The sequence below is a fragment of the Notolepis coatsorum genome (assembly GCF_963971535.1).
Source record: "Notolepis coatsorum genome assembly, chromosome: 14".
NCBI lineage: Eukaryota > Metazoa > Chordata > Actinopteri > Aulopiformes > Paralepididae > Notolepis > Notolepis coatsorum.
In genome coordinates this window covers 24,859,978-24,887,252 of record NC_140178.1, presented here as the reverse complement: position 1 = coordinate 24,887,252, position 27,275 = coordinate 24,859,978, and the positions used below count along the sequence as shown (strand labels likewise).

The 27,275-nt window shown below is 42.4% G+C and overlaps 1 protein-coding gene across 1 annotated transcript in view; it reads left to right on the top strand.

The window, feature by feature from the left end:
• The first annotated feature begins 3,831 nt into the window (after window positions 1-3,831).
• ube2z (ubiquitin-conjugating enzyme E2Z) overlaps window positions 3,832-27,275 on the top strand; it is a 50,164-nt gene continuing 26,720 nt past the window's right edge. Inside the window, exons 1-3 of the mRNA XM_084329606.1 lie at window positions 3,832-4,678; window positions 7,333-7,405; window positions 21,597-21,784. Of these exons, the coding sequence (XP_084185732.1) occupies window positions 4,302-4,678; window positions 7,333-7,405; window positions 21,597-21,784 (638 nt within the window). The 5' untranslated portion in view covers window positions 3,832-4,301. The remainder of the gene's footprint in view (window positions 4,679-7,332; window positions 7,406-21,596; window positions 21,785-27,275) is intronic.

The window sequence follows — 27,275 nt, the reverse complement described above, 5'->3', positions numbered from 1 at the left end:
AGCCCGTCCCATCCGACAGCAGATTAATTCATCTGGCCCCCGAGAGCGACGCTCATACCCTCATCAGAGTGGGTGGTCGCCTACGCAGAGCCCCCAATCTACCGGATGACATTAAATACCCGATCGTATTGAACAGCCGACACAAGGTCACAGAGCTGATTATAAAGAAATACGATGAGGATGTACATCACGCAGGAGCAGAAAGAGTCTTCGCGGAAATCAGACGTCGTTACTGGATCCTACAAGGAAGAGAGGCGGTACGACGCTTCCAGCGAACATGTCTAGACTGCCGCAAGTGGCGCGCGCAGCCCAGCATACCAAGGATGGCTGACCTTCCTCCATGTCGCCTCCGAATCGGTGACAAGCCATTCCACTCAACGGGTATGGACTGCTTTGGCCCGCTGCACATAAAGAAAGGAAGAGGAACCGAGAAGCGGTGGGGTATTGTATTCAAATGCATGACCACCAGAGCGATACACATCGAGCTTCTCCCGACCATGAGCACAGACTCATTCCTTATGGCCTTCCGTAGATTCACATCACGGAAAGGAAGACCGTCTACCCTATTGTCCGATCATGGGACAAACTTCAAAGGCGGCGAAAGAGAGCTGAGAGAGAGCTTCCAAGCTATGGGCCCAGAACTTAAGACCCACCTCGCTCCAGCACAGGTTGATTTCCAATTCAACCCCCCAAACGCACCCCACTTCGGTGGCACTTGGGAACGAGAAGTGCGCTCCATAAAGACAGCCCTGTACGCAGTACTTGGGGCCCAGACTGTGGCGGAAGAAGTCCTAATGACAGTCCTCACGGAGATTGAGGGAGTACTTAACTCGAAGCCCCTCGGATATGTCTCCAGTGATGTGGCGGATATCGACCCAGTTACCCCCAACACACTCCTGATGGGGCGGCTAGATCCTGCATTACCCCAGACAATGTACCGGCCTGAAGAAGCGAACGGCCGACGAATGTGGAGGTACAGCCAAGTATTAGCCGACAAGTTTTGGAGCAGTTTCCTACTGCACTACCTACCGTCTCTACAGACCCGCCAGAAGTGGGTAAAGGAGAGAGACAATTTGACAGAAGGAACAGTCGTCATGATTATTGATCAATCACTGCCCAGAGCTATGTGGCCGGCCGGCCGCGTAAGCAAAGTGATCACCGGTGCCGACGGCAAGGTCCGAGCAGCTGAAGTGCTTGTCCAGGGTCGCACTTACACCCGTCCCGTGGCGAGGCTCATAGAACTGCCCCGACTCCCAGACACAATCGATGATGACCATGACCCTATAACCCTATGACTTTGTGAAGTTGACTGACCCCTACAGCAAACCCTTATGTGTAAATAGACAACGCGATTAATCTGTCTCTGCTTAACTGATTAGGTCTGGGACCAATCAGGGGGTGGCTGTTGTGAAGGGCCAGATTAAACCGAATATATATATTTATTATATATATATATTTAATTGTATTTGTATATTCTCTAATATTCCTTGATATCCCTTGTATATTCCTTGTACAATATGCATTGAATATCCATTCTAGCCTACTGAACATCCCATAATAGTCTCCATTCTACTATTGGTAGAGACCTTGGTGCCAGGCTGCCATACCCCCCAGACCCAGTTCAAACGTACCGCTCAACATGTACGAACAAGTCCTAGTTCCGCGTAGGAATCTGGCTACCGCACCACTAATGGGACTATTTGTTCATAGTGCGTATATATACTGCGCTACTAAAGTAGGACTTCCTTTTCAGTCCAGTTTCTTACCCTCCAATAGAGTGACAGACGTAAAGCCTCCCCGCGACGCCACGTGTGGGAGTAAGGCCAAGTTCGGCCTACCATCGGTATTGAGACATCGTGTATATTAATATTTGAATAGTCATATTTGGCACTATATCGTCGAGTTGGACGTAGTCTATTAAGCTAATAATAGTCTGTTAATATATAGTGCTTCGTGCGGTGAGAATACTACCGTAGTCAGTACCCCATCGTTTCGGGCAGAGAACTGGCTACTTATCCAGGATGATCGACCCCATGTGAGATTGCACCCGAGGAGCCCCAGAGCCGACGAGCGAGTGGACCTGTATACCGGATTATTCTACCGACGACAGCCCGCCTTCCCAGGCACGGATTATGCTTTGTATACGTTGATTATTCCATGGATAAAGACCCCCGACACTGCCGTGTGTTGGAACCCCCCCCCCCTGGAGAGGACGCAAGGTGAGGAGACGCTCTGCAAGACGAGGTCGCTTCACGTCTCTCCCCCGTGGACCGGAGAGAGCCGGCTCACAGAGAGTCCACCTGCTTTCATCTGTGGTCCAAGGATCGCCGGCGCATTGAACGGCACTACAGTGGGTTCACCTGGGATACCCTTGGCCGGATGAGGCAGCCGGACTCTACCCCCCCCCCCTTCCTACTCCTGTCGGCTTACAAGCGACCGGATTAACCCCCCCTAGTGTATCCAGTCTATAATCATTAAAGTACCATTGCTGTTATTCCTTAACTATTCCAGGTCGTATATGTACCACCTGCGCCTTCAGAGATTGGACATTCTCTATTGATATACCGACGAATACTCTTGCCATAAAAGTGCATACTAATTCCCATTCATAAATGTGATTGATTTGATTAAGTGCTTGCTCTACACACCATCGCTGTGTAGAAATAAAGACCTATTTCTAATTCGTACATTTGTGTTGGATCCGTTTCATCTACGTGACAGTGTTCATCATAATATATTTATGCCGAGTACTGGGTGGCCGAATATTAAGTACAAAGGTAGTGGTAGTAAGTATCATATCTAGTAATACAGTCAGGGAATTGTACCCCTCAGTTACAATAACGTTACCCTGGTAGATCTGTATGCATGTATTTATGTATTTATTCATAACGTTATACATATTCGTTAACGTTAGATAGCTTTTACATTGAAAAATGTACTTGTCACGTGGTTCCGTCCTCCATTCTTCACATCAAAAACGAAAAAAGAACTATCAAAACGTACACGGACCAAAATCGGCCCATTGTTTACTATTTTTTTCATTTGATTCTGACACCAAAATACGAAAAACAGCTCCGTATTTCAGTTTTTCCCCGGTTTTTCGATTTTGGTTTCAAACGGAAACCGTATTTCAGTTTTTTTTTTCGTTTTTTCGTATTTCCGCTTGAAACGAAAAACGAACTATCAAAACGTACACGGACCTGGAATGAACTACCCACCCCAATTAGGACAGCCGAAACCAGTCCAATCTTTCGCCGTCGACTAAAGACGCACTTCAACCATTATCTGAAATAAAAAAATATAAACTAAAGAAAAGACCTAACCCTAACTAACCTTACTGTCATGCACTTGTTCTAATAAACTAACCTACACTGTAACACGCAACACTTTGATGAACATTGTTACTCAGCTGATAGAGTTGTACCCTTCCTGATGACTTGTCATACAGAACTTGTAAGTCGCTTTGGATAAAAGCGTCTGCTAAATGACTAAATGTAAATGTAAATATATATGCATTTACATTAATATTAATATATATATCAAGTGAAAGTCATAGGTACAGGCGGAAGAAGTAATAATAGCAATAGTAATGAACATATAACATAGTAATAATAGTGATAATAGTAGTGGAATGGCAGCATTCAATCAGTGATATATGTATACAGTACACGACACATGAGAAAGAGGGGGGCGCACCTGCACACGCGTAAATGACGGCATAAATGATGTCGCAGGATTTCAGAGCACCTGCAGTTCACAAACTCACCACGAGGTGGCGGTAAATACCCACTAGGATGTTGATGAGCCTTGTGATGATGAACGAGGAAACGCTGCTCTGGAGAAACTAAAAACAGTGAGATAACACATCACATTGGAACACATCAAGTTACACATTAACGCCTAGTGTTGCTGGTGAGGTATATCGATAGTGAAGAATACTGGTACGAAAACATCGAGTTTATGACACGCGAATACTATAATCTTTAGGATAACGACTTTACAGTTTAACGGTCGTTGTTTTGATCTGTGGACAACACGGTAAGCTCGCTAACCGTCGGGTAACGTTACTTCTTCTCGGAGGCCGGAGGGTATCGTTAGATAGTGTGCTAGGTTAGCTACTTTTTAGTTAGCTATGTCGTGGGAAGGATTGTCTTGTTTCTAACCCTGACTGTCTTCTTCCTCTCTGACTAAACCAGCCAAGGCTACTGTATCGTCTACTGTCAGTGCAACTGACAGTTAGCACCATTAGCTGTGTAGCACCAGCACCACCACCACCCAGACTCGCCTTAACGTTAACTAGTATGGCGGATAGCAACGGAGCGCCGTTTCTCCCCCCGATGTTGCCCACCGCCTCTCTGCCGGGGGTCAGCGGTCCTCCTCACCCCGTCGCCAACCCGGCCTCTCTCCCGCCTGCCGCGGCCGCGCACAGTGGCCTAACCGCGATGGTGGCCGGGGCCCCCATGTCCGCTGTCACAGGAGCCACCCCAGGCGGGTTCGGGAGCTTGTATCACGCCGCCTCGCCTCTACTACCGGGCATCGGGCCGGGGCTCGGCGGGGTGGCCGGGGTCGCAGGAGCGGGCCTGCTGTCCCAGATCCACGCCACGTCCTGGGACCCGACCCTCAGCACCGACTGGGACCAGGAGAAGGCCTCACAGCAGTGTATCCTCAGAATCAAGAGGTAAATAAACCACCATAGAAAACACACAGACACGGTGTTGGTGTAACATTATGTTGTGTCGTGTTCTTGGGTCACTTGAGGCCTACAATGTCAGCTACCAACACAGAAACGAAAGTAAAAACTTTGTCGAACGTTTCTTTTGTTATAGGCTAGCGCTGCATCTGGGCGTCACATTAGCCCTAGTTAAGGAACTTACATTGTCTAAGGTTGATATGATATGGATAACATTTTGAGACATTAAACTGTAAATTGCTCTAGCAGCAATTGTGACTAATGGTCTGGATATAGTATTAATTTTTCCCAGGCTTACTCTGCTAGGTGAACTGTTTGACTTAAAGGGATATTTCACTTTACACTAGAACTTGTCAAAAAATTACTTACTCTTACCTAAAGGTATCTACTAGTAAGCTAGCGACCAGTGCTGTCCCTGTCGTCCACTATTCCTCCCAGGCTCCTCATTCATTCATTCACTTCCATTCATGAGGACCATGTCTAAATATATTATACTTTTGAAGTATAAGCAAACAATACAGCAATATTATTCTTTGTTGTAATATATTTTTCTGAGTCAAAGGTATTTGTTTTTTCGTAGCTAATATTGCCGTTTTCAAATTATGAGTATTGGAACTATTTCTCAGCTGAGATGTAGTTTGACCAATTGTCAACTTCTCACAGAATGTTTAGAATCTTTCTTCCAGCAAGGCAGCACATAACCATGAACGTAACCACTCTAACCCAACATTCTATGCAAGGCAAAGATACATACTAGCACACTTTAAACCTATAACAAATTGACCGGATCTGATTATTCAAAGGTCAAATCTGTAAACTCACATTAAATGCCAAAACAAACGTGTATCTTTGACTCATAATTGTCTTCTTTATTGAAATCTTCACATCAGTAGTTTGTTTATACTTCAGAATCAGAAGTATGATATTATTTAGACTAGGTCCCCAAAATGAATAGAAGTGAATGTGAAAGTGTTGACAACAGGGACAGCAGTGGTCTCTAGGTTATTTTGTAGATGACGCTAGATGGAGGTAAGACTGCTGAGTTTTGACAAGTTCTCCTAAAGTGAAATATCCTTTTAAAGTCTCGTCTGTCAATCAAAATTCACTTGAAGACAGCACTGTCCCATCTACACAGCCTCTAGAAGAAACAATGATGAACAGGTTCTAATGTACTTGACTGGGATTGATTTAGCTGTCATTAAATCTAGACAACTAAGCAAGGTGCACTATTTATCGTTGAATGCCACCACCCACTTCAATGATAGCGCTCTAAATGCATAATCTATGTCTTAAATTATGGCTATGTGTCTAATCTGCCCGTCGCTTATCAATGACTTGTTTGCAGTCAACATTGTCGAAACGGATTGTTTTTTAATCGGTTCATTTCCGTTTGATAGCATTTTGAAAAGCCCTCGGTTTCTTGAAAGTTTCAGGAAAATATATAGATTCCGTGATAAACAGCATTTACTGGAATATTCTGGAATACACAAAAAACGTTGTCATTTTTCGGCCTATTTATGAATAGTTTTAAAATAAACGCTAGATTATCTATAGTATACTTATGCATGCTAGAGAAGCGGGCTGAAAAATATATTCTCATTTCCTGATCAGCGCGCGCACACACACACACACATAGGGCAAACGCTGATATATAGGTGAAAACAGATCCGATTTCCCCAAGATTGGTAAAATAAATTGCTTACCTCAGATCAGATGTTCTCCAAAAAGATTATTCCAATTCCTGATCGCCATTCCAAATATCGATCGCGTTTATTGATTCAGCGCTGGGTACTGTAAATATATATTCCACGTTGTTTTGCGGCTCGGCAATCACTTCGGTCTCTTCAGATGCCTTGCCGGATAAGTAAAATGAGGAAACTGATCCCCCCCCCCATCAGTCTAATCCAATGGGGTGCAGTACCACAGGGAGAGACGATAGGGGGCGGTATTTTCCCAATGGAGCTCAGAGAGAGTCTGCAGCACTAGTGTGAGGCTCGATTGATGAAATATGAATTAAAATTGCTAATAAAAATAAACGCTATATAGCGTTGCTGGCATTCAACTGGTGGCATGAACTAACGACAAAAAGTGTCCGTGGCACTCAAAGTGTTAAGTGAGGCTGGTGTATGGTACTACCTGTCATGAATATTAAGCTAGGCTGGTGTAACACAGTGCTACCTGTCATGAATATTAAGCAAGGCTGGTGTAACACAATACTTACTTACTACCTGTCATGAATATTAAGTGAGGCTGGTGTAACACAGTACTTACTACCTGTCATGAATATTAAGTGAGGCTGGTGTAACAGTACTTACCTGTCATGAATATTAAGTGAGGCTGGTGTAACACAGTACTACCTGTCATGAATATTAAGCAAGGCTGGTGTAACACAGTGCTACCTGTCATGAATATTAAGGATGGATGGGTGATGGGCTGATGGCTAGGAGGTAAGTTAAATTGCAGCTAAAATGGTTTTACATTTGATCTAAATGTTGAATTATTCACCAAGGTGGCATTAATTGAACCCTTGCACTGAAGAACCATCACAGCCTACCCTACCAGCTGTATTTGAATATCTGTCTCTCTCTCTCTCCCCCTCTCTCTTTCTCTATTTATCTTTGTCTCTTTCACTCTCTCTCTAGGGATATCATGTCTATCTACAAGGAGCCTCCTCCAGGGATGTTTGTCGTGCCTGACCCTCAGGATATGACCAAGGTAAAGAAAAATAAAGTCCAATAGATCATAAAAACATATATATAATTTTTAAATATTTCCCCCTTGCAGCAGTATTAGAAGTGGAGAAAAATATAGAAACATTTGGATGAAATTCCACGTCTCTGAGCGGATCTCGGCCTGTCTGTCCGACATCTCCGCCTGGATGACGACCAACCACCTCAAACTGAACCTAAGCAAAACAGAATTGCTCCACCTGCCGGCCAAATCCTCCCCCCTGACCGACCTTTCCATCACAGTCGAGAATGCAGCTGTAACCGCATCCCTGACCGCCAAGAACCTTGGTGTTATCCTCGACGACCAGTTGAACTTCTCCGCTCGCATCGCAGCGACAACCAGAACTGCAGATTCCTCCTGAGCAACGTCGGAAGGATCCGCCCCTTCCTGACAAAAGAAGCCACCCAACTCCTTGTCCAATCAACAGTCATCTCCCGCCTCGACTACTGCAACGCACTGCTTGCTGGTCTTCTGGCCACTGCCACCAAGCCTCTTCAACTCCGCTCAGAACGCAGCGGCCCGCCTGATCTCAAACCTACCGAAGTCACTTCTTAGGGACCTGCACTGGCTCCCCATTGCCGCACGAATCCGCTTCAAGGCCCTCGACCTTGCATACCGTGCGGCAAAGGGAACCGCTCCCGCCTACCTCCGGTCAATGGTCTCTAACTACACACCCTTAAGACCCCTACGCTCTGCATCTTCTGGCCGTCTCAGACCCACTCCTATCCGAGCTCCGGGAGGGTCATCAAGGAGAAGCCGCCTATTCTCAGTCCTTGCCCCACAATGGTGGAACGAACTGCCCACCACAGTTAGGACAGCCAAAACCCGTCCAATCTTTCGCGCGTCGACTAAAGACGCACTTCTTCAACCATTATCAGAAATGAAAAAAAAAGATAAAAAATCTAACCCTAACTAACCTTATTGTTATGCATTTGTCATATTATACTAACCTACACTGTAGCACTCAACACTTTGATGAACATTGTTACGCAGCTGATAGATTTGTGCCCTTCCTGATGACTTGTCGTACAGAACTTGTAAGTCGCTTTGGATAAAAGCGTCAGCTAAATGACTAAATGTGAATGTAAATGCCTTGTAGAATTCCACACATAAGAAAGAAAGATACTGGGATGAATAAACAAAATAGGAAATAAAATGTAGAAATGCATGCAATACATAAATAAATATGAATCTCCATATATGAAATAGAACATTTAGATAAGGTGCTACTGAGATGTTTTGGTGAGTTCTTTGTTTTTTTGTGGAAGTAGCCCTTCTTAAAAATGCATGAACATTCACTGATAATTGGTCTGTAGTGGAGTCTACAAGGTCTACATTGCCGGACCATGTAGAATCCGGACCTTGTAGACTGACATAATTCTGTGCATAGTTTAGTCTACACAGGCCATATTTCAAATAATCAAAATCTTACTTCAATTCATCTTAAACATTCTTGATTTGGGGGATTGGTAGTTCCCATGAAATCTGAAGTTGTTCAAACGACAACAGCGATCCACCTTGAATTAAATCACACTGTGTTGGCTGCATCACAGTCACGAAAGGGGCTACTTAATTCATTAATCCAATCCACTTTATTTATAGAGCACATTTAAAAACAACAGTTTACCAAAGTGCTGTACAAGTCCCACAACATAAGATAAAAAAAAAAATTTATAACTTTTTTTTTTATTCAAAGCTTCGAATTAAAATCGAAGCTCGGCCCCGAAGCTTCGATTGCCAAAAAAAAATTCGAAGGTCAGCCCTAGAAACCGGATCACTTGACACGAATCTAATTTTATTTGGTTGTATATTACTACCACTAGATGTCAGTAAATTACCACATTTCACCCCGATTTTAATGTGTTGTTTCAGCCAAATTATAATCCTGAGTGTATTGGAAACTAGATTTACCACTAGGCCTACATGGAGTTCTTGAATTTAAGCGCATAGAATAAGCAATTAACCTCTTAACTGGCGCCCCCAAAAGTGGATTTTTTTTACTTGAACTTGAGGACTGCATACTTTATTTGCAAACCAAAATACTATACTTTATACTTATAGCACATGCATCTCTTTTGAAAAAAATGTAATTCGGAAGTTTCTGATACAAGAAAGATAATTCACTTTTAAGTGTTAATGAAATAGTCTAGAGTAACATAGGTCTCAACTTGAGTTGTAGAAAACTTGTTACACTCGTTTTTCTGTACATAGTTAGTAGTCCAGAAGTAGTATTTCCAAAAAATTGGTATGGCTGAAAAAACACCCTAGGCACATAGCTGAAATGGCAATCGACAGGCAACAAATAGGCATTTAACCTCTTAACTCAATCAGCGCCAGAGGTCGCTGTTTACCGTGTGGTAAGAAGGCCACCGCTTTAAAGAATAGGGATACATGGCAGTGTTTGCAGGGCTCAAACTATATTATATATTATAGCTATGGATATAATACTATTGCCCATTTGACATTGAGTATCTATTGTTCAATATGTGAAAAAGAAATAATTTTTTCATCCATACATTCCCGTTTTATATCGTGGTGAATATAAGTATAGTTTTAGAGCGGCCTAGGGTAATTCCCAAAAGGCTGCGTTATAGCCATATACGTGTATTCTACTAAAAGCATTGTTGTTTCTTGCCTGGACTAGCTATTATTCTCAAATCAAATCTAGATTATAGGTATTATGTTTCATAGGGGTGTAACGATGCATCGATTATACCGAAATGCATCGATTCTAATGTGACGATCCAACTGCATCGATTTGAAAATGTTAGAATCGATTATAATCGAAATGTTTAATTTTAATTTTTGTGTGTTGTTTTTATTGACCTATAGTCCATTCATGCCGAGTGAATCAGTTCCCCCAGCAACATTTGTGTATTAAATTTTTTTTGGGGAATTAACTGATTAATGAAAATTTACTGAAATTAATCGAATCGAAGTCAAATGAAGCGATTTCATGATGCATTGAATAGTTTTTTTTATGCTTTGATCATAATCAACGGAATACGTTACACAGTACATTACACACATACGCTCCGATCGCAATGAAGGAATTCTTTGATCAACGCAAGATTGATACCATATAGCCCTTACCTTGACTAGGATGTACCCCAAAAAGAATATTCCAATTATCTGATCGCCATTCCAAGTATTGATGTCGATCGTGTCGCCAACATAATCCACCAAAGAACATGAATCGGGAGTGTTTGATTCTTATAAATCCATGCATTCTAACCGCTCGTCATGCCCGACAAGGAAAAGTCCGCCCGGACCTATATAATCGACGCACACCCCAATACACAGTTTCAAATGATGTGCAATACCGACCGCAACCTACCAGGTGGCGGTATTTGACTTTTGCGATCTCAGACCCATTCCCAATGATAACACCAGGCTCCCTGGATGGATAATGAATGGAAATATCAAATAAAAGAAATAACGACCAAAACCCGACTATACTCTGGTCTGGCGCTGAACGTTCAGCGACTTAACCCGACTATCATCGGGTCTGGCACGGAAAGTGTTAAGTAGAAAAATGCGATTTAATTGCGATTAATCTAGATTAAATACAGAAAATTGTGCGATTAATTTGTAATTTTTTTTTTATCTATTGACACTTAAGTAGAAAAATGCGATTAATTGTGATTACCGTACTTTTCGGACTATAAGCCGTGGCTTTTCCCCCAATTTTTCGACCCTGCGGCTTATATAACGGTGCGGCTTATATGTGACTCAACGTGACCAAACCCGAAAATGTAAAAATCTAAATATTGCTTTTTTGACTGCATTGAAATGTTATTTATCTGTTCCCTTATTTGCTAAACTTAATACAACTTGTAAATGAGTTAATTCTTGTTATTTGTCCGACAGTATTGTGTCCCAATGCTAATTACATATGGTAATTAAACATTAAAACACCTGCGGCTTATAGTCCAGTGCGGCTTATATATGTACACATCATTCAATTTAGCTGCTGCGGCTTATAGTCAGGTGCGGCTTATAGTGCGAAAAGTACGGTAATCTAGATTAAATACAGAAAATTGTGCGATTAATTTGTAAAAAAAAATAATATCTATTGACACTGACGGCACTAAAATATATACTGTATATTTCTTTTTACTGTGAAATCCTGGGGGGGCTGATGGATGGTTTCAACTGGACAACAAACAATGCTAAATGGGTTACATTTTATTTCCTGTCAGCTATTGATATTAGCACACACTGCATCAGGAAATAAACCTGTGTCCAAGCTGTTCCCCAGCAAAGCTAATCCACTGAAACCATAGTTTTCTTTGTCTATTGGACAAATGGATGAAGCTGGCATGAAGCCCTGATCAGTGTACTGTTCAGAAATATCTTCTCAACTTTTTCGTAACTGCGTTCGAGAATGAGGTCCATTTTTCTTTGATCAGATCTTCGTGATCATAGTTAAATCAACAGACCAATGTTCCCTGCAGACTCTTTTGTCATATATTGGCTGCAACAGACTGCACTGGCAACTCACAGGCAACTCAGAGTCCAGATGACTCTTATTTCCAAATGAGGCACATGCAAATAGTCTACTAATAACAATCTTTAAATACTTGAGCTGCAAACAATTCACCTGCTTAGTTCATACAATGTAATTGTAACTAAGAAATGTGTTGGAAAAAAAACTATTGTGCATAGATCACTAGATATATATATATTAGTTTATAATAGTAGGTAGTGTTGTCACGATACTGGAATTTCGACTTCGATACGATACCTTGAAAAGTATCGATACTTCGATACCATTTCGATACCAAAAAAAAATAATATATATATATATATATTTTTTTTTTTTTTTGATCAATTTTTTTTTATTATTAATTACATGAAACAGGACAACACAATAACCACAGTAACAAAAAACATAACTTCACAGGAGAATAACAAACAATAATAATACAGAATAATAAATTATAAGACAAAAAGAAAAAGAAACAGCGTCCAACCTATCAAATATAGGTGGCTACTTCAATAACAAAAAGGGGTCTTCAAGACATGGCAACCTTTCCCCACCTTTACAAAGTGGAGTGACTTAAAAGATTGTTTATGAGTGTTGTCGCAGATTTACTGTAGATAGCCTAGGTCCCTTACACATGTTCAAGACTGCCAAACTCGCAGACGGTAAAGTGTAAGAAGAAAGAAATTCCTCTTCCAAGTTGGTTGACAGGTCAATCAGTCTGCCAATATTAGTCCCTTGGGGAGATGGCATGTGAATTGACATATAGCGCAGAATAGCTAAATACCAACCCCCCCTAAAATCCCCCCAGCCAAAGTTAAGAAGGACAAGACAAAAACCAAGACAGACAAGACATTTCCTCCTCCCCCTCCCCAGAGACCGCCGGACCCCCCCGATCAAGCGCCCCAACCCCGCTCAGCCGCACACGGCGGTCTTTACCTTCTCAGCTGCTGCGAACCACAGGTCAATGCCAGCCTGCCCTACCCCAATCACCCGAGCCGTGGATATCTCAAGATAAATCACATCCAATAGAGTTAGGGACCAGTTGATCATTGTCAGCTTCTCAGGCTCCTTCCATCTCATTGCTATAAGCTTCTTCGCTGCTGTGACGCCCGCTAGGACAACCCTTTTCAGTTGTACGGACGCGGGTAGTGTCGTTATATCGTTCAGGAGTAGCGTAACAGCTGTGAATGGGATAGTTAAGCCACACAGATCTGAAAGTTTGTCCGTTATTGACCTCCAGAAACGGGCCACTGGTGGGCAATCCCAATACATATGCATATAAGTGCCAGTGGCCTTTTGAGAGCACAAAGTGCACCGAGAGTCGGTTATCAGTCCCATAGCAAATAGCTTCCTAGGTGTAAGATAGGTCCTATGAATATAATTAAAATTAATTTGCTGGTGATTGGGGTTGCGGGAAGATAATGCCACATTTGCCCAAACATCATCCCAGTCAAACTCGGGGTCCAACTCCGGGATATCCACACGCCAGATTGTATCCAATGATAAATTTTTATACGTGGATTGAATTAAGAGCGTATAAAAGTCTGAGACAAACCCTCTGGATGTCGTTCTGTCCACTATGAGCCTGAGGAAGGGGTGTGGTTGCAAAGCTTGAGCCCACGGTACGCCATGCGCCCTCAGTGCTGACCTTAGTTGAAGGTAAAGAAAGAAGGACTCGCCGGGAAGATCATAAAATTCTCTTAAGTCCTGAAACGCACGGAGGTTGTTCTTATCATAAATATCCTCCAGAGTATGCACTCCCCTCCTTTGCCATTGAGGAATATTAACCGGCTTGTGTCCAACAAGTAATTGCTGGTTATTAAAAATTGGAGAGTCCAGGTGCCAAGGGCATTTAACCCCACACGACCTCTGTACATTACGCCACGTTTGGATCACGTGAGTTATGATCGGTCCATACCTCAGCCGGCATTTCGCAATAGAGACAGTGGAGTACACTACATCCTGCAATCTTAGCGGAGACACCGCCGCCGCTTCTAAGGAGCGCCACGATACAGCCTCTACAGGGTCTAGCCAGCACATCAGAGGTCTCAGTGAAAAGGACCAGAAATAAAGTTTAAAATCAGGGATTGCGAGGCCCCCATCTTGTTTCCTACGTTGAGTAGTAGCCCTTTTGATTCTCGGGCGTTTGTTATTCCAGACAAACTTAGATACCATCGATTGTACCTTGCGCCAGTGGTCTATTGGAGGGGGCAGGGGGAGCATTGAGCTAATAAAATTTATCCTAGGCAGGATGTTCATTTTGATTATGGAAGCCCGGGCTTGTAAGGAGTTAGGAAGGGACGACCACCTGTCTAGATCCTGGCGTATTTTATCATAAGTACCCGTGAAGTTGTACTTAGTAGTTTGGTTCAGCGTGGGGAATATCTCTATGCCCAGGTATTTAAAATGTTCTACTATGGGGATATCAGCTGGTAGTCGTACCGCCTTGGCCAGTTCATTAAGAGGTAGGCAGGCTGATTTGTTCCAGTTAATCTTAAAACCTGACAATTTACCAAAGTCGTCGATTATCCTCAATAATTTTGTGGCCGACCGGGATGGGTCGTCCATGAAAATCAGCAGGTCATCCGCATAGAGAGCAATTTTGTGTGGAGTATTGTTGACCATTATGGGGACGATGTCCTCCGATTGCCTAATAAATTGAGCCAAAGGTTCGAGGGAAAGCGCGAACAGTCCCGGGCTCAGAGGGCAACCCTGTCTAGAAGATCTGGAGACTGGAAAGAGTGTGGAACAGTTTTTGCCTGTCAGTATCATCGCAGACGGCGAGGCATACAGGACTTTAATCATATGAATAAAACTCTTTCCAAGACCCATGACCTCAAGTACCTTCCACAGGTATGACCACTCAAGTCTGTCAAACGCCTTCATGGCATCCAAAGACAGAACTGTGGATGGAGTTGTATTGTCTTTACTGTTATCGATTACATGCAACAGCCTCCTAAGATTATCTGCAGCCAGACGCCCCGGGATAAAACCAGTTTGATCGCAGTGTACCAATACAGACATAAATCTCTGCAGGCGACGGGCCAGCACCTTGGCAAACACCTTTAAATCGGCCCCGAGAAGACTCAAGGGTCTATAGCTACCACAATCATTGGGATCTTTGTCCTTTTTGAGAAGTAAAGAAATCAACGCCATATTGACATCTCTTGAGAACTCCCCTTGTTCGATAGCGTAATTGATCATATCGAGCATCAATGGACCCAGTTGGTCCCAGAAAGCTAAATACACTTCGGGTGGAATACCATCCCAGCCTGGCGCCTTACCCCTCTGCATTTCAACAATAGTCTCCCTCAATTCTACGAGAGTAATCGGTCTCCCCAGTTCCTTGGCCTCTTCCTCAGAAATGTGGGGTATCTCAAGCCCGCCAATGAACGATTCGAATCTAGAGTCATCCAGATTACCCTCTGAGCTATATAACTGTGAGTAAAACTCTTTAAAAGTGTCATTGATCTTTTTCGAATCAGTAGTGACTGCACCCTGGCTCGTCCTAATCGAGGGGATATCTGAGAAATGATCATTTGAGCGTATTTTCATTGCCAATAGATGGCTAGGTCTGGAGCCGTGAAAATAGTAATTTTGTCTTGTCCTATGTATTAAGAACTCAGACTGTTGTTTAAGTATGGAGTTTATTTCTTTTTTGACTATCTTACGTTGTGTGTTTAGTCGTTCATTATAGTCAGATTGCAAGGATGCGTATAGGTCCGCATATAATGATTCCAGTCCTTCTAGCTTTTTTGACCGGGATTTTCGCAAATTGGAGGCAAATAGTGTGACATGACCCCTGATGAATCCTTTCAATGCGTTCCACAGGACCCTAGGGTCTTCTACCGTGCCAACGTTGATCTGCAAAAATTCAGCTAGTTTACTCCTGAACTCAGAACAGAAGTCATCGTTCCTTAGCAAGGTCGAATTAAAACGCCATCTGGGAGCTCTTGCGGAGAGCCTGCCAAAGGTTGCCGTAAGGAAAATCCCCTTGTGGTCTGAGAGAGCCAAGGGAACCAATGAGACATCGAAACTATCAAACATATTAGGGGACGCGAATGCATAGTCAATTCGAGAGAAGCTTTTGTGTCTGGCTGACAGGTGAGAGTAATCTCTGAGGGTGGGGTTGCATAAGCGCCAGAGGTCTGTGAGCCCCGTGTCTTTGGCCCACATCCTGAGGGCCTTAGAGGCCCGTTTCTGGTCGCTCGTTTCAGAGGGCCCGGACCTATCCATCTCCGCATCCCAGCACGCATTAAAATCGCCACCCACAATGAGAGCGTATCCATTAAGTTCCAACATATTCTTCGTGATTGTATTATAGAACGCTGAATCAAATGTGTTAGGAGCATACAATGCTATTATAGCCATCTTCCTATGCAAGAATTCAACTTTTGCTATAGTAATCCTTCCCTCCGTGTCCGACCATACATCCAAGATTTTGATATCAAGGTTACGTCTTGTAACTATGACTACTCCTTTCGTCTTATCATCGGCTGAGGATGAGGAGATAACGTGATATTGCCGATTTGCCAGTCTTGACACGTCACCTACCATTAAATGCGTCTCACTAAGGAGAGCAAGGTCAATATTTCTCCTCTTCAATAGCCAAAGGACACTGGCACGCTTGTGTGGGGCGTTAAGCCCTCCTGCGTTCCAAATTAAAATATTCAATTTAGCCATGGTCGAGCTTGTATAAGTGCGTAGAGAACATACCCGTGCAGCCAGGCTGAGTACAGAGGTGCCGATCCCGGCGGGCCCGGACGGTCAATCCCAGGAGTTCAGAGGAGGAACACTTACACATATATAAGACAACAGTACATAGAACACATAAAAATACCACCCCAGCTACAGCCCCCCCTCCTTCTACTCTACACCCTAACCCACCCGTCCTACTATAAGTTCCTCTATACCCACTCTCCAATCCCCACCCTATGCCCCATCCACTGAGGATGGTCATCTTCCTATCACTTCCCACTAGAGACATGGATCAATAAGACGCTTCCCACTCCCACCCCCCTCTAGATAAACCCCTGAGTAAACCCCCACTAGTCCAATAAACACAAATAATAATAAAATAAAATTCAATAAAGATATCGGTCGAAACCCACCTGAGCCCTGGCCCCAACATGAGACAACCATAATGGTAAAAATAGCCATTATTAAATAATAACTCCGCATCAACCTGCAGCCCTCTATTTCCGAATCTGCGCTTCAGCATCACATTGTTATAGCCCAAAAAGGTATAGGAAAATTCAAAACAAAATTAAATTAAAGCATCCCAGCCGATAGTCTAAGGCAGGTTCGGGTCACAGGTTAATTGTGCAAAATTGTGTGAACAGTGTCAATTAAACAATGACAAAAAAAAAGGAGGAAGGGGAAAAAAAAAGTTATGGTCAAAGTGCACCCCTTTAGCCGTCCCTCTGAACAGGCACAACGGCTGAATTGACCTAACCTATGTAAGAATAGAATTAAACACAATCATTCATTAATCAATCCGGGGATGGTAATAGGCAACACCTGACACCACCTGTCATCATACATTGTTTCAATAAAGATATCGGTCGGAGCAGTTAGTCCAAGGTAGGATCGAATCACAGTTAAATTGCTCATTCAAATGCCCTTAAAACAGCGACACTAATTATTATACAATTACTCAGCATCAACCCTGTAACCAACTACCCTGGAGTCTGCATATTAATGTCGCAACGTTATAGCATAAGTGGATCACGGAAAATTCAAAACACATTTAAGGCCGATTAGCAGTTAGTCCAAGGTAGGATCGGATCACAGTTAAATTGCTCATTCAATTGCCATTAAAACAGCGACAATAATTATTATATAATTACTCAGCATCAACCTGTAACCATCTACCCTGGAGTCTGCATATTAATGTATCAACGTTATAGCATAAGTGCCTCACGGAAAATTCAAAACAAAATTAAGGCGAGTCAGCAGTTAGTCCAAGGTAGAACCGGATCACATTTAAATCGCGCATATAGATGACATAAAAACTGCGACAATAGGAAAGAAAAAAAAAAAAAAAAAAAAAAAAAAAAAGGAAAAGAGGGTAATGGCTAGAGTGCAAGCCATATAACCATATAGCCATGAAGTGCAAGCCATACCCGACCCAACCTGTTATCAAATATTGTATATGCATATTCAACCGACCTTGGCATCTACTTTGGATCACCAAAGCTCAAAACAACCTGGATATAAAAATAAAAAGCATACCAGAAGTTAGTTAGGGACTCGGTCACTCTTGAACTGTGCAAACCAATGTCCCTTTGAACAGCAACAGCGACCAAAATACGTAACCATTAACGGGTCTCGAATGTCTCGGCGCAGACCATAGTCGAAGCCCGCTGGCTAGCCCGAGGCTAGCGCGTAAGCTAGTGACGAATCCGGATAGCACGTTAGCCTACTATGTACATTGTTCAGCTAGCTCGTTAGCTTCCAAAGAGGCGATACACAAGTACGACCATGAGGTCAGCTTTAGCAAGTAACAGAAGTCATTGGGAAGCCCCGCTAGTTGGATGGGCAGAGGACAGTTAGCATGTCTGGGCATGACAGCAAGTGTTTGTGAATAGTCGACCTAATCAATGTATATAGGCCCAAACCGCCAAGTCACTCACCCTCCATAGATATCAAGCAACAGACTCGGGTGTCTCCGCGAGATATTCCTTCGCTTTAGCCAACGACCAAAACAAACGCTGACCACCGACCTTCTCCAACACAGATAGTTTCGCGGGAGCGAATAACGTGGGCCTCAGGCCTAGTTTCCATAGCTTAGTCAGGACCACCTTGTACTCGGCTCTCTGAGCTTGAACCTCCGGTGTAAAGTCCTCGAAAATGGCCACTTTGTGATCGCCAAGCCTCAGAGTACCCCTTCTGGTACGAGCCGACCGCATGATGATTTCTCTCTGTTGGAGTCTGTTCAGCTTGACTATGATGGGCCTCGGTTCTTTGTTCACGCCGGGAGAAAACCTGCCCGCTCTGTAGGCCGACTCACAGATAGGAGGCGAGGGGAGGACGTCCGTCCCTAGTATCTTCTGCAGCAGTTCGGGCATGGTCTCAGAGAGACGGCCTTCACCGCTGGTCTCCGGTACTCCAACAATCCTGACGTTGTGGCGTCTATCCCGGGACTGCATCTCCTCCATCGCCGACTGTAGTTTGTTGACTTCAGCCTGCCTAGCCAGCAGGGCGGATTCAAGACCCGCCATCTTCTCACACTGTGATGATACCTCCGTCGTTAGCATGGCTAGTTCGTTAGCATTAGCCGAAGAGGCAGCGTGTATCGTCTCCATCTTGTCTGTCAGCGGGACTACCGCCAGCCGTATTTCTTCTGATATCTCACGACGGAGGCTGATACAGAAATCCGCCAACACTTTCTTCTGTGCTTCAGCGATGCGTGCCTCAGAGTCTGCGTGTACTCTCTTCTGTGCTTCAGCGATGCGTGTCTCAGAGTCTGCGTGTAGCTTGGTCATGACCAAGAGCACAGCTTCGCTTAACTCCCCGACAGCGGGAGACGGTGTGGCCATGCTCGGCGGCGCCGGTGTCGTGCCTAATTCTTTCATGGCTCTGGTTTCCACCCCCGCCATCGTAGAAAGTCGAAAAAAGTTGATGAATGTATACTAAACACGACGACCTAGCAAACAGATAAAAAACAAATAAAAATAAAATAAAGACTAATGGGGAGAAACGTATATTCAGCACGGTAGAAGGGAGCTCATGTGAAACACGTCTACTCCATGATCGCTCAGCTCCGCCCCCCCATATATATATTATTTTTAAACAAATTTAGCTTTTGTTGCTGGTTGATTCTCCTCAGCTTCTTTCTCTCTGGTACTATAAGAGAAGATAAATATAACACTTTTAAAACCCTTTGTTTATCTTTAGATCACACATTTAAAAATAACTGTTCATCTCACTTCAATCATTTGTATTGCAGAACATGGTATTTTCTCAAGCAGACAGATGTAAACACTGTAATCTGTGTTGCATGTACCTGACAAACTGAACTGTTTGTATTACAGTTAGTAACAGTTTCGATTTTTATTTAGAGAGAGAGAGGAGCATTTTAGTAACGTTACATTTTCAACAAGATTGCTGCTATTTAAACACTTCATGGAAACGGGGTAACGTTAACCTTATGTCGACTGTAGTATTGTATGACCTCGACATAACGTTTAAACGTTAACGTTACTCCGTTTCCATGCAGTAATTATAAAAGTGGCCAGCTAAGCTAACGGCTAGCAGTAGCTAACGTTAGCTGAAAGCTGTAACGTTACTAACAACGAATCAGCTGTTGATATTATGCGCCATCAGTAGACAACGTATCATGTATTAAACTAGAGTTAATGGTTTAATGCTTCAGTCACAGTGACGTTGAAAGAGCAGCTGTCACAAACCTCTTTCATTTCTTTATGGAGATCCTCGTTGGCACTGCTCTGTAACACCGCTTGCAAATAGCATTGGTGCATCTTTAGCTTGTCCTTTGTTGTTTACTTCAAACCCAAAGTACCTCCAAACAGCACTTCTGCTGTTTTCTTTATCCACAAGCACAAGTTGCGGAGGCTCTGCATTTGCCATCTTCAGCTAAAATGTTTGTTTACCAACTGAAGACGGCTCTGTGAGGGGGAGGGCTGGACTCGGAGGAGGCGGAGGGGCAAGCGTGCTCTGAACAGCGTGTCAACAATTTGCGCTAGAACACTCGCCAGCTGGTACCGATACTGCAGAAAGTGACTGTGTATATGAACGAATAATGGACTCTGTAAGCGCTCTGGGGTCTCTGGGGTGTCACAAAGAGCGCTATATAAATCCAATCCATTATTATTATTATTATTATTATTATTATTATTATTATTATTATTATTATTATTATTATTATTATTATTATTATTATTATTATTATTATTATTATTATTCTCTATATTTTATGTAATTTATAATACACTGCCTGTACCTCTACCTCCCCTGTGCTGCTATGACTCCTGCATTTCCCCAAAGGGATGAATAATATTAATACATATTGAGGACACAGTATCTTGTATTTCTTCTGGTCTACATATTGAGGACACAGTATCTTGTATTTTTTCTGGTCTACATATTGAGGACACAGTATCTTGTATTTCTTCTGGTCTACATATTGAGGACACAGTATCTTGTATTTCTTCTGGTCTACATATTGAGGACACAGTATCTTGTATTTCTTCTGGTCTACATATTGAGGACACAGTATCTTGTATTTCTTCTGGTCTACATATTGAGGACTCAGTATCTTGTATTTCTTCTGGTCTACATATTGAGGACACAGTATCTTATTTCTTCTGGTGTACATATTGAGGACACAATACTATCTTGTATTTCTTCTGGTCTACATATTGAGGACACAGTATCTTGTATTTCTTCTGGTCTACATATTGAGGCCTCAGTATCTTGTATTTCTTCTGGTCTACATATTGAGGACACAGTATCTTATTTCTTCTGGTCTACATATTGAGGCCTCAGTATCTTATTTCTTCTGGTCTACATATTGAGAACACAGTATCTTGTATTTCTTCTGGTGTACATATTGAGGACACAGTATCTTGTATTTCTTCTGGTCTACATATTGAGGACACAGTATCTTATTTCTTCTGGTCTACATATTGAGGACTCTGTATCTTGTATTTATTCTCTTCCCAGATCCACGCTCTGATCACAGGACCGTTCGACACACCGTACGAGGGTGGATTCTTCCTCTTCCTGTTCCGCTGCCCCCCGGACTACCCCATCCACCCCCCCAGGGTGAAACTCATTACCACTGGGCACAACACCGTGCGGTTCAACCCCAACTTCTACCGCAACGGCAAGGTCTGCCTCAGCATCCTTGGGTGAGTAGAGATACCGGTAGGATGGCATGTGTGTGTTTGGCTATGTGGTGATGTGTGGGCGAGCTAGAAAGTGTTCTGTTTTAGTGTTAGTTTTAATAGTGAAAGCTGCAGTGATTGAAAAGCATCCTTCAGGATCTCTATGGTTTGATTCAAAGAGGGTGCCACTGTATAAATCATTGTCATCAGTGTACAAATGTATCTTAGCTGAATTTATTCAATGACTCAAGTAACTTATGAAAAGTGTAAATAGGATGGGGCCTAGGCTAAAATAGATCCTTGAGGGACTAGTGTTGCGTTTTCTACCAAGTAGAAGTGTTGGATAGATAATTCTTAAACCAATTTAGAACCATTTCACTAAGGCCTATACAGGCAAGTCTTTGTAATGGTAGTACAGTATGTGACCTACAGATTTGAATTCTTTAGATCAGGGGTTCTCAAACTTTTTTTTATATCACAACCCCATTTTAGTTTTTTTGGGGACCCCACACATAACACATTAATTGCCAAAAACGAAGATTCTCGTTTCTGGGTTGTTTTTCCTATTTTTCGATTTAATACCCTATTCAATCTCAGGGTGCTGTGTGTTGGCTGAAAAATGCATAGTGGGAATCCGAAGGTGCAGTACCAGCCGCATCCTACCAGGCGGCGGTATCAAGCTACATTTCTAACATTGTATCCTGGGCTGTGGAATGACCCCAGGTCTCAGATTTAATTTTTTGTTCTCTGGGAGGCGCACAGTTCAGCCTGTTACATCGAAGCCCGTCAACTATGCTTGATCCGTATGTAATGGTCATTTATAACGTCGAGCAAATGGGGATTGGATCTACCAGATGGTGATCAAGAAATTGGAATATTCTTTTTGGATTACTTTCGGCTAAAGGGTAAGATCGATTTGACGTCAATTCTAGCTTGATCCTGCAATGCTTTCATAGCGATCGGGCTGGTTAACCGTTTTTAGGGTTCAATGCGAATGCCGTTACTGACGCTCGAAAAACCACCTGGGTACCTGGCATCGCGGAAACCTGGTCCCCAAGCGGGAATCGAACCCTGGACCTTCTTGCTGTGAGGCGACAGTGTTAACCACTACGCCACAGTGCCGCATGAGTGTACATGGGTCTAATGGTTGGCATGAGGTGATAACTTCCCAGAAGAGGCGTGGCACCCAAAGTGTTAATGTATTGCGTCATTTCAAACATGGAAATAATCAATATCAAAATAAAAGCACACGTTGTTGAACTTTATCATGCATATTTATTAGAAAATGAAATTACAGCATCAATGAAATGAATGCATATTATCAACAAAAGCAACGGAATTGTTTCTGTATACACATTTATAAAACAAGGCATATTTAGCCAAAATATGTTGCCAGAAAATGCGTTCACATGCGCTTTTCAAGAATAAAAAATACGAGAAGGAAGGGTGTGCTTGTACATTGGAACATTTCCGTGATACGCGGCTGTGTTGTGCTGAGAAAGAGGTGGAGATCCGTTTCTATTCTGAGGCGAGATCTGTATTTATGTCGGTGCCGAAAATCCGGCCTCACAGAAGTATGTTGATGCGAAGGGGACAAGCTTTCTCAGTGCAGCATTACATAACATTGGGTACTCGTTCCGGACTGATATCCAGAACTTTGCAAGGGTAAATCTATTCCATCATTTCCGACCTACAACTCTTGTTGTGTAGACGTACATGATGTGGTTGGCGATAACGTTACATAATTTTAATTATGTGTTTGTTCCTAATGTGTGCTCAGTATATTGCGATATGCGATGATGACACGACACACAAGGGTAATAAATAATTGTTTGTATTTTCAGGCTGTATAGGCGCCGATACAGCCTGAAAATACAAATAATTATTACCCTTGTGTCATCACATATCGCAATACACTGAGCACACATTAGAAACAAACACATAATTCAAATGTAACGTTAGCGCCCACCACATCAAGTACGTCTACACAACAAGAGTTGTAGGACGGAAATGATGGAATAGATTTACCAACAAAAAAGGTGTTTAGCCTGCTCATACCTCAAAAGCGTGGGGCAGGCGCCGCACGAATAACTTGGCTCTGCTAATGTAGCGTGCTTCCATTCAACAGACAGCAACACACGTCTAAGTCAAGTCTCACTTGCATGATACTTACGTCTACATACTCTGTCAATCCCTGGCCAGGGTACTCCTGTGTCCTAGTGCTCCCCGTTACACTATGTCATGCACATGTATTTTATATGTTAATAAAATTGCATTTATCTATAGTCCTAATTCTGTCACTGTTTGATGTCACAAAGAAGGGTGTATCTGAAAGCTGTCTACAACATTTGTAACAGGTGATGAAAAAGTAAACAAATAATTAACTTTATTAGACATTTGTTAACTCTTTCAGGGCCAACAGCGCCCTCTGCTGATGCCCTTCTGGGCCAACGCTGTATCCAATGGAGGAAAGGACTTATTTGCGAGTGCATAAAACATATAAAATATAATAGCAATAGATCTAAATAAAACAGTGGTCGTCAATGAGTTGCTTTCAGTCAACATGCACGAAACAGATAATTCTTTCATACATACATTTCCATTTTATACCGTGATGAATATCAATATATTTCTAGAGCGTTCTGTCTCATCTCAATAAACCCCAGAAAATCGAGCTTAAATGTATTTCCTTAGAAATCGTGCCATTTGTCGCTTGATTTATGAATCGTTTTCAAATGAACGCTAGATTATCACTATATGTGTACTTATGCACAAAGAGCAGCGGGGTCTGAAAAATCGGTTCTCCGTACTTTGGTCGGTGCGACCTCACACACACACACACACACACACACACACACACTCCGATGGCGGTGATAGGAACCTCTGATTACCCCAAGACTCGTAACATAAAGGCCTTACCTCACATCTGATGTCATGCAAAAAGATTAATCCAATTCCTGATCGCCATTCCAAATATTGATCGCGTTTATTGATCCAACGTTATATCCAAAAACACATAGATCCACGCTGCTCCCAGTCCCCACAGTCGATGCAATGGTATCCAGCTGCATCCCCGAGAAGTAAAACCCGGACCGGACAATTTTTTTTGCTGCACAGTCCCAACCAGGGTTCGAAATTAAGGGGGGCTTGGGGCAAAATGCCCTAGAAAATTTACCAAATGCCCTCGAAAATCAGTTAAGGGGGGCAAGAAAAGCCCCCGACACTTTGCACAGATGTTTATCCCTTAGTATGCACTAGGGATGGGCATTTTAAAGAACAATCGAGATAGATTGATCGCATGCTATACTCGAGTGATCGTGTATTACTCAAAAAGGGGAAAAAAACGTACAAAAGAATTTTTAAAACTTTTATATTTTTATTTATTTTTTAATATTTCTTTTTACTTATTTTTGTTCATTCACGTATATATGTTTAAGGAAACCAACAAACGGTTATAATCTTACACATACATGTGAAAAATATGTAATTTCTTTTATTTTATGTTTTTTTTTCATTTTTTTCCCTTCGCTTTTTCTCATAGCTACGAGTAACGATTACTCACGCCCATCCCTAGTATGCGCACAGTATAATATGCATGTAATAAATAGTTTGTTAATAAACTTTCACTGTGCTCCTAAATTTCTTTGTGTGCTCCTAACATTTTTTTTTGATTTTATTTATTTAAATTTGATTTAGGAGCACATGTGCTCCTTGGGGAAAAAGGTTAGTGTAGAGCCCTATATATGGAGACATTAACATTACGTTATCAAACATAGAGACGAAGACTGTAAAAAAAAAGTGTATAATCTTTATGTAAATTTTCATCATAAAAATTCGGTGCCCCCGAAATACAAAAAAAGACCCCGAAAATCAATTAAGGGGGGCAAAAAAAGCCATGGAAAAAATATGTAAATTTCTAACCCTGGTCCCAACCAATCCAATCCAATGATGTGCAATACCATCCGGGAGACGATAGAGGGCGGTATTTGCCCTTTGCGAGCTCAGACCCATTTCCAATGATAACGTCAGGCTGGATGGATGAAAAATGAATGGATATCGCTAATAAAAGAGATATGGATTAAAACCCGGATTTTCTCGGGTTTGGCGTCCAGAGCATGGCGAGTTAACACGGACTATCTCGGGTTTGGCCACCAGTGAGTTAATGATGAATAGGCTTCACTTCAGATTAGGGCACACAATTGCATCTGCAAATGATTTATAGATGTTTTATGAATGTCTTAACAAATCATTTGTTGAACATGAACAAATAAATGGAGGTACAGTATAGTAGTTTTTACATCCATTTTTCAAAGCATCTACAAATGTGTTACTACTAGTTAGTGTTGTCAAAAATATCGAAGTATCGATACATATCGATACTGAATATTTAAAACGGCTTCAATACTCATTTCCCGAAGTACCGATACTTTCTGCAGTATCAGTACCAGCTGGCTTGCTCCCGCAAGTTGTTGACAGACAGACGCGCTGCCAGAGCCTTGCCCTTCCGCCGCCTCCTCCTCGCTCAGAGCAACAGACACAAGCTGCTGTAGCCTCCTCCCCCTCACAGCCGGGCAGCGCAGCCCTGTCTTCAGTTTGTAAACAACGCTATTATTAGCTAACGTTAGCTGTCGTTCCTCCGTTAGCTTAATGCTAGCTAGCTGGCCACCTATTACTTCATGGAAACGGAGTAACGTCAAGCCGAGCCCACTACACTAGTACACGCATGAACTCGACACAACTACCCCGTTTCCAACGTTAGGTCTAGCGGAGCCGGAGCCCATCCTACACCAGTACACACACATGAACTCGACACAACGTTACCCCGCCTCCATGAAGTGTCCAATTAGCAGCAATGTTGTTGAAAATGTAACGTTAATAAATGCTCCGAGCATAGCTCCGGAGAACTCTCTCTCTCTCTCTCACTCACTCACTCACTCACTCACTCACTCACTCACTCACTCACTCTCACTCTCACTCTCACTCTCACTCTCACTCTCACTCTCACTCTCTTTCTCGCTCTCTCTCTCTGATCTAAAGATAAACAAAGGGTTTTAAAAGTGTATTTATCTTCTCGTATAGTACCAGAGAGAAGCTGAGGAGAATCAACCAGCAACAAAAGCAAAATTTGTTAAAGAAAAATAAAAAATTATTATAATATTTTTTTTTTGGTATTGAAAGTATCGAAAGTATCGATACTTTTCAAGGTATCGTATCGAAGTCGAAATTCCAGTATCGTGACAACACTACTACTAGTGCTGTCAGGCGATTAAAAAAATGAATCTAATTACAGGATTTGTAATTATTTAATCTAATTAATCGCATTTTAATCGCATAACCATTTTATGCCTTATATTCTATAATCATATTTCAAATTGCATGTGTCCAGATGGCAGAATTCAGTACTGTATCTACAAAACCTTCTGTTTAATCATTGTTGTGAAGGATCAGATTAAACCGAATATATATGTTTATTTATATATATATATTTAAATAGTATTTGTATATCGTTTGATAT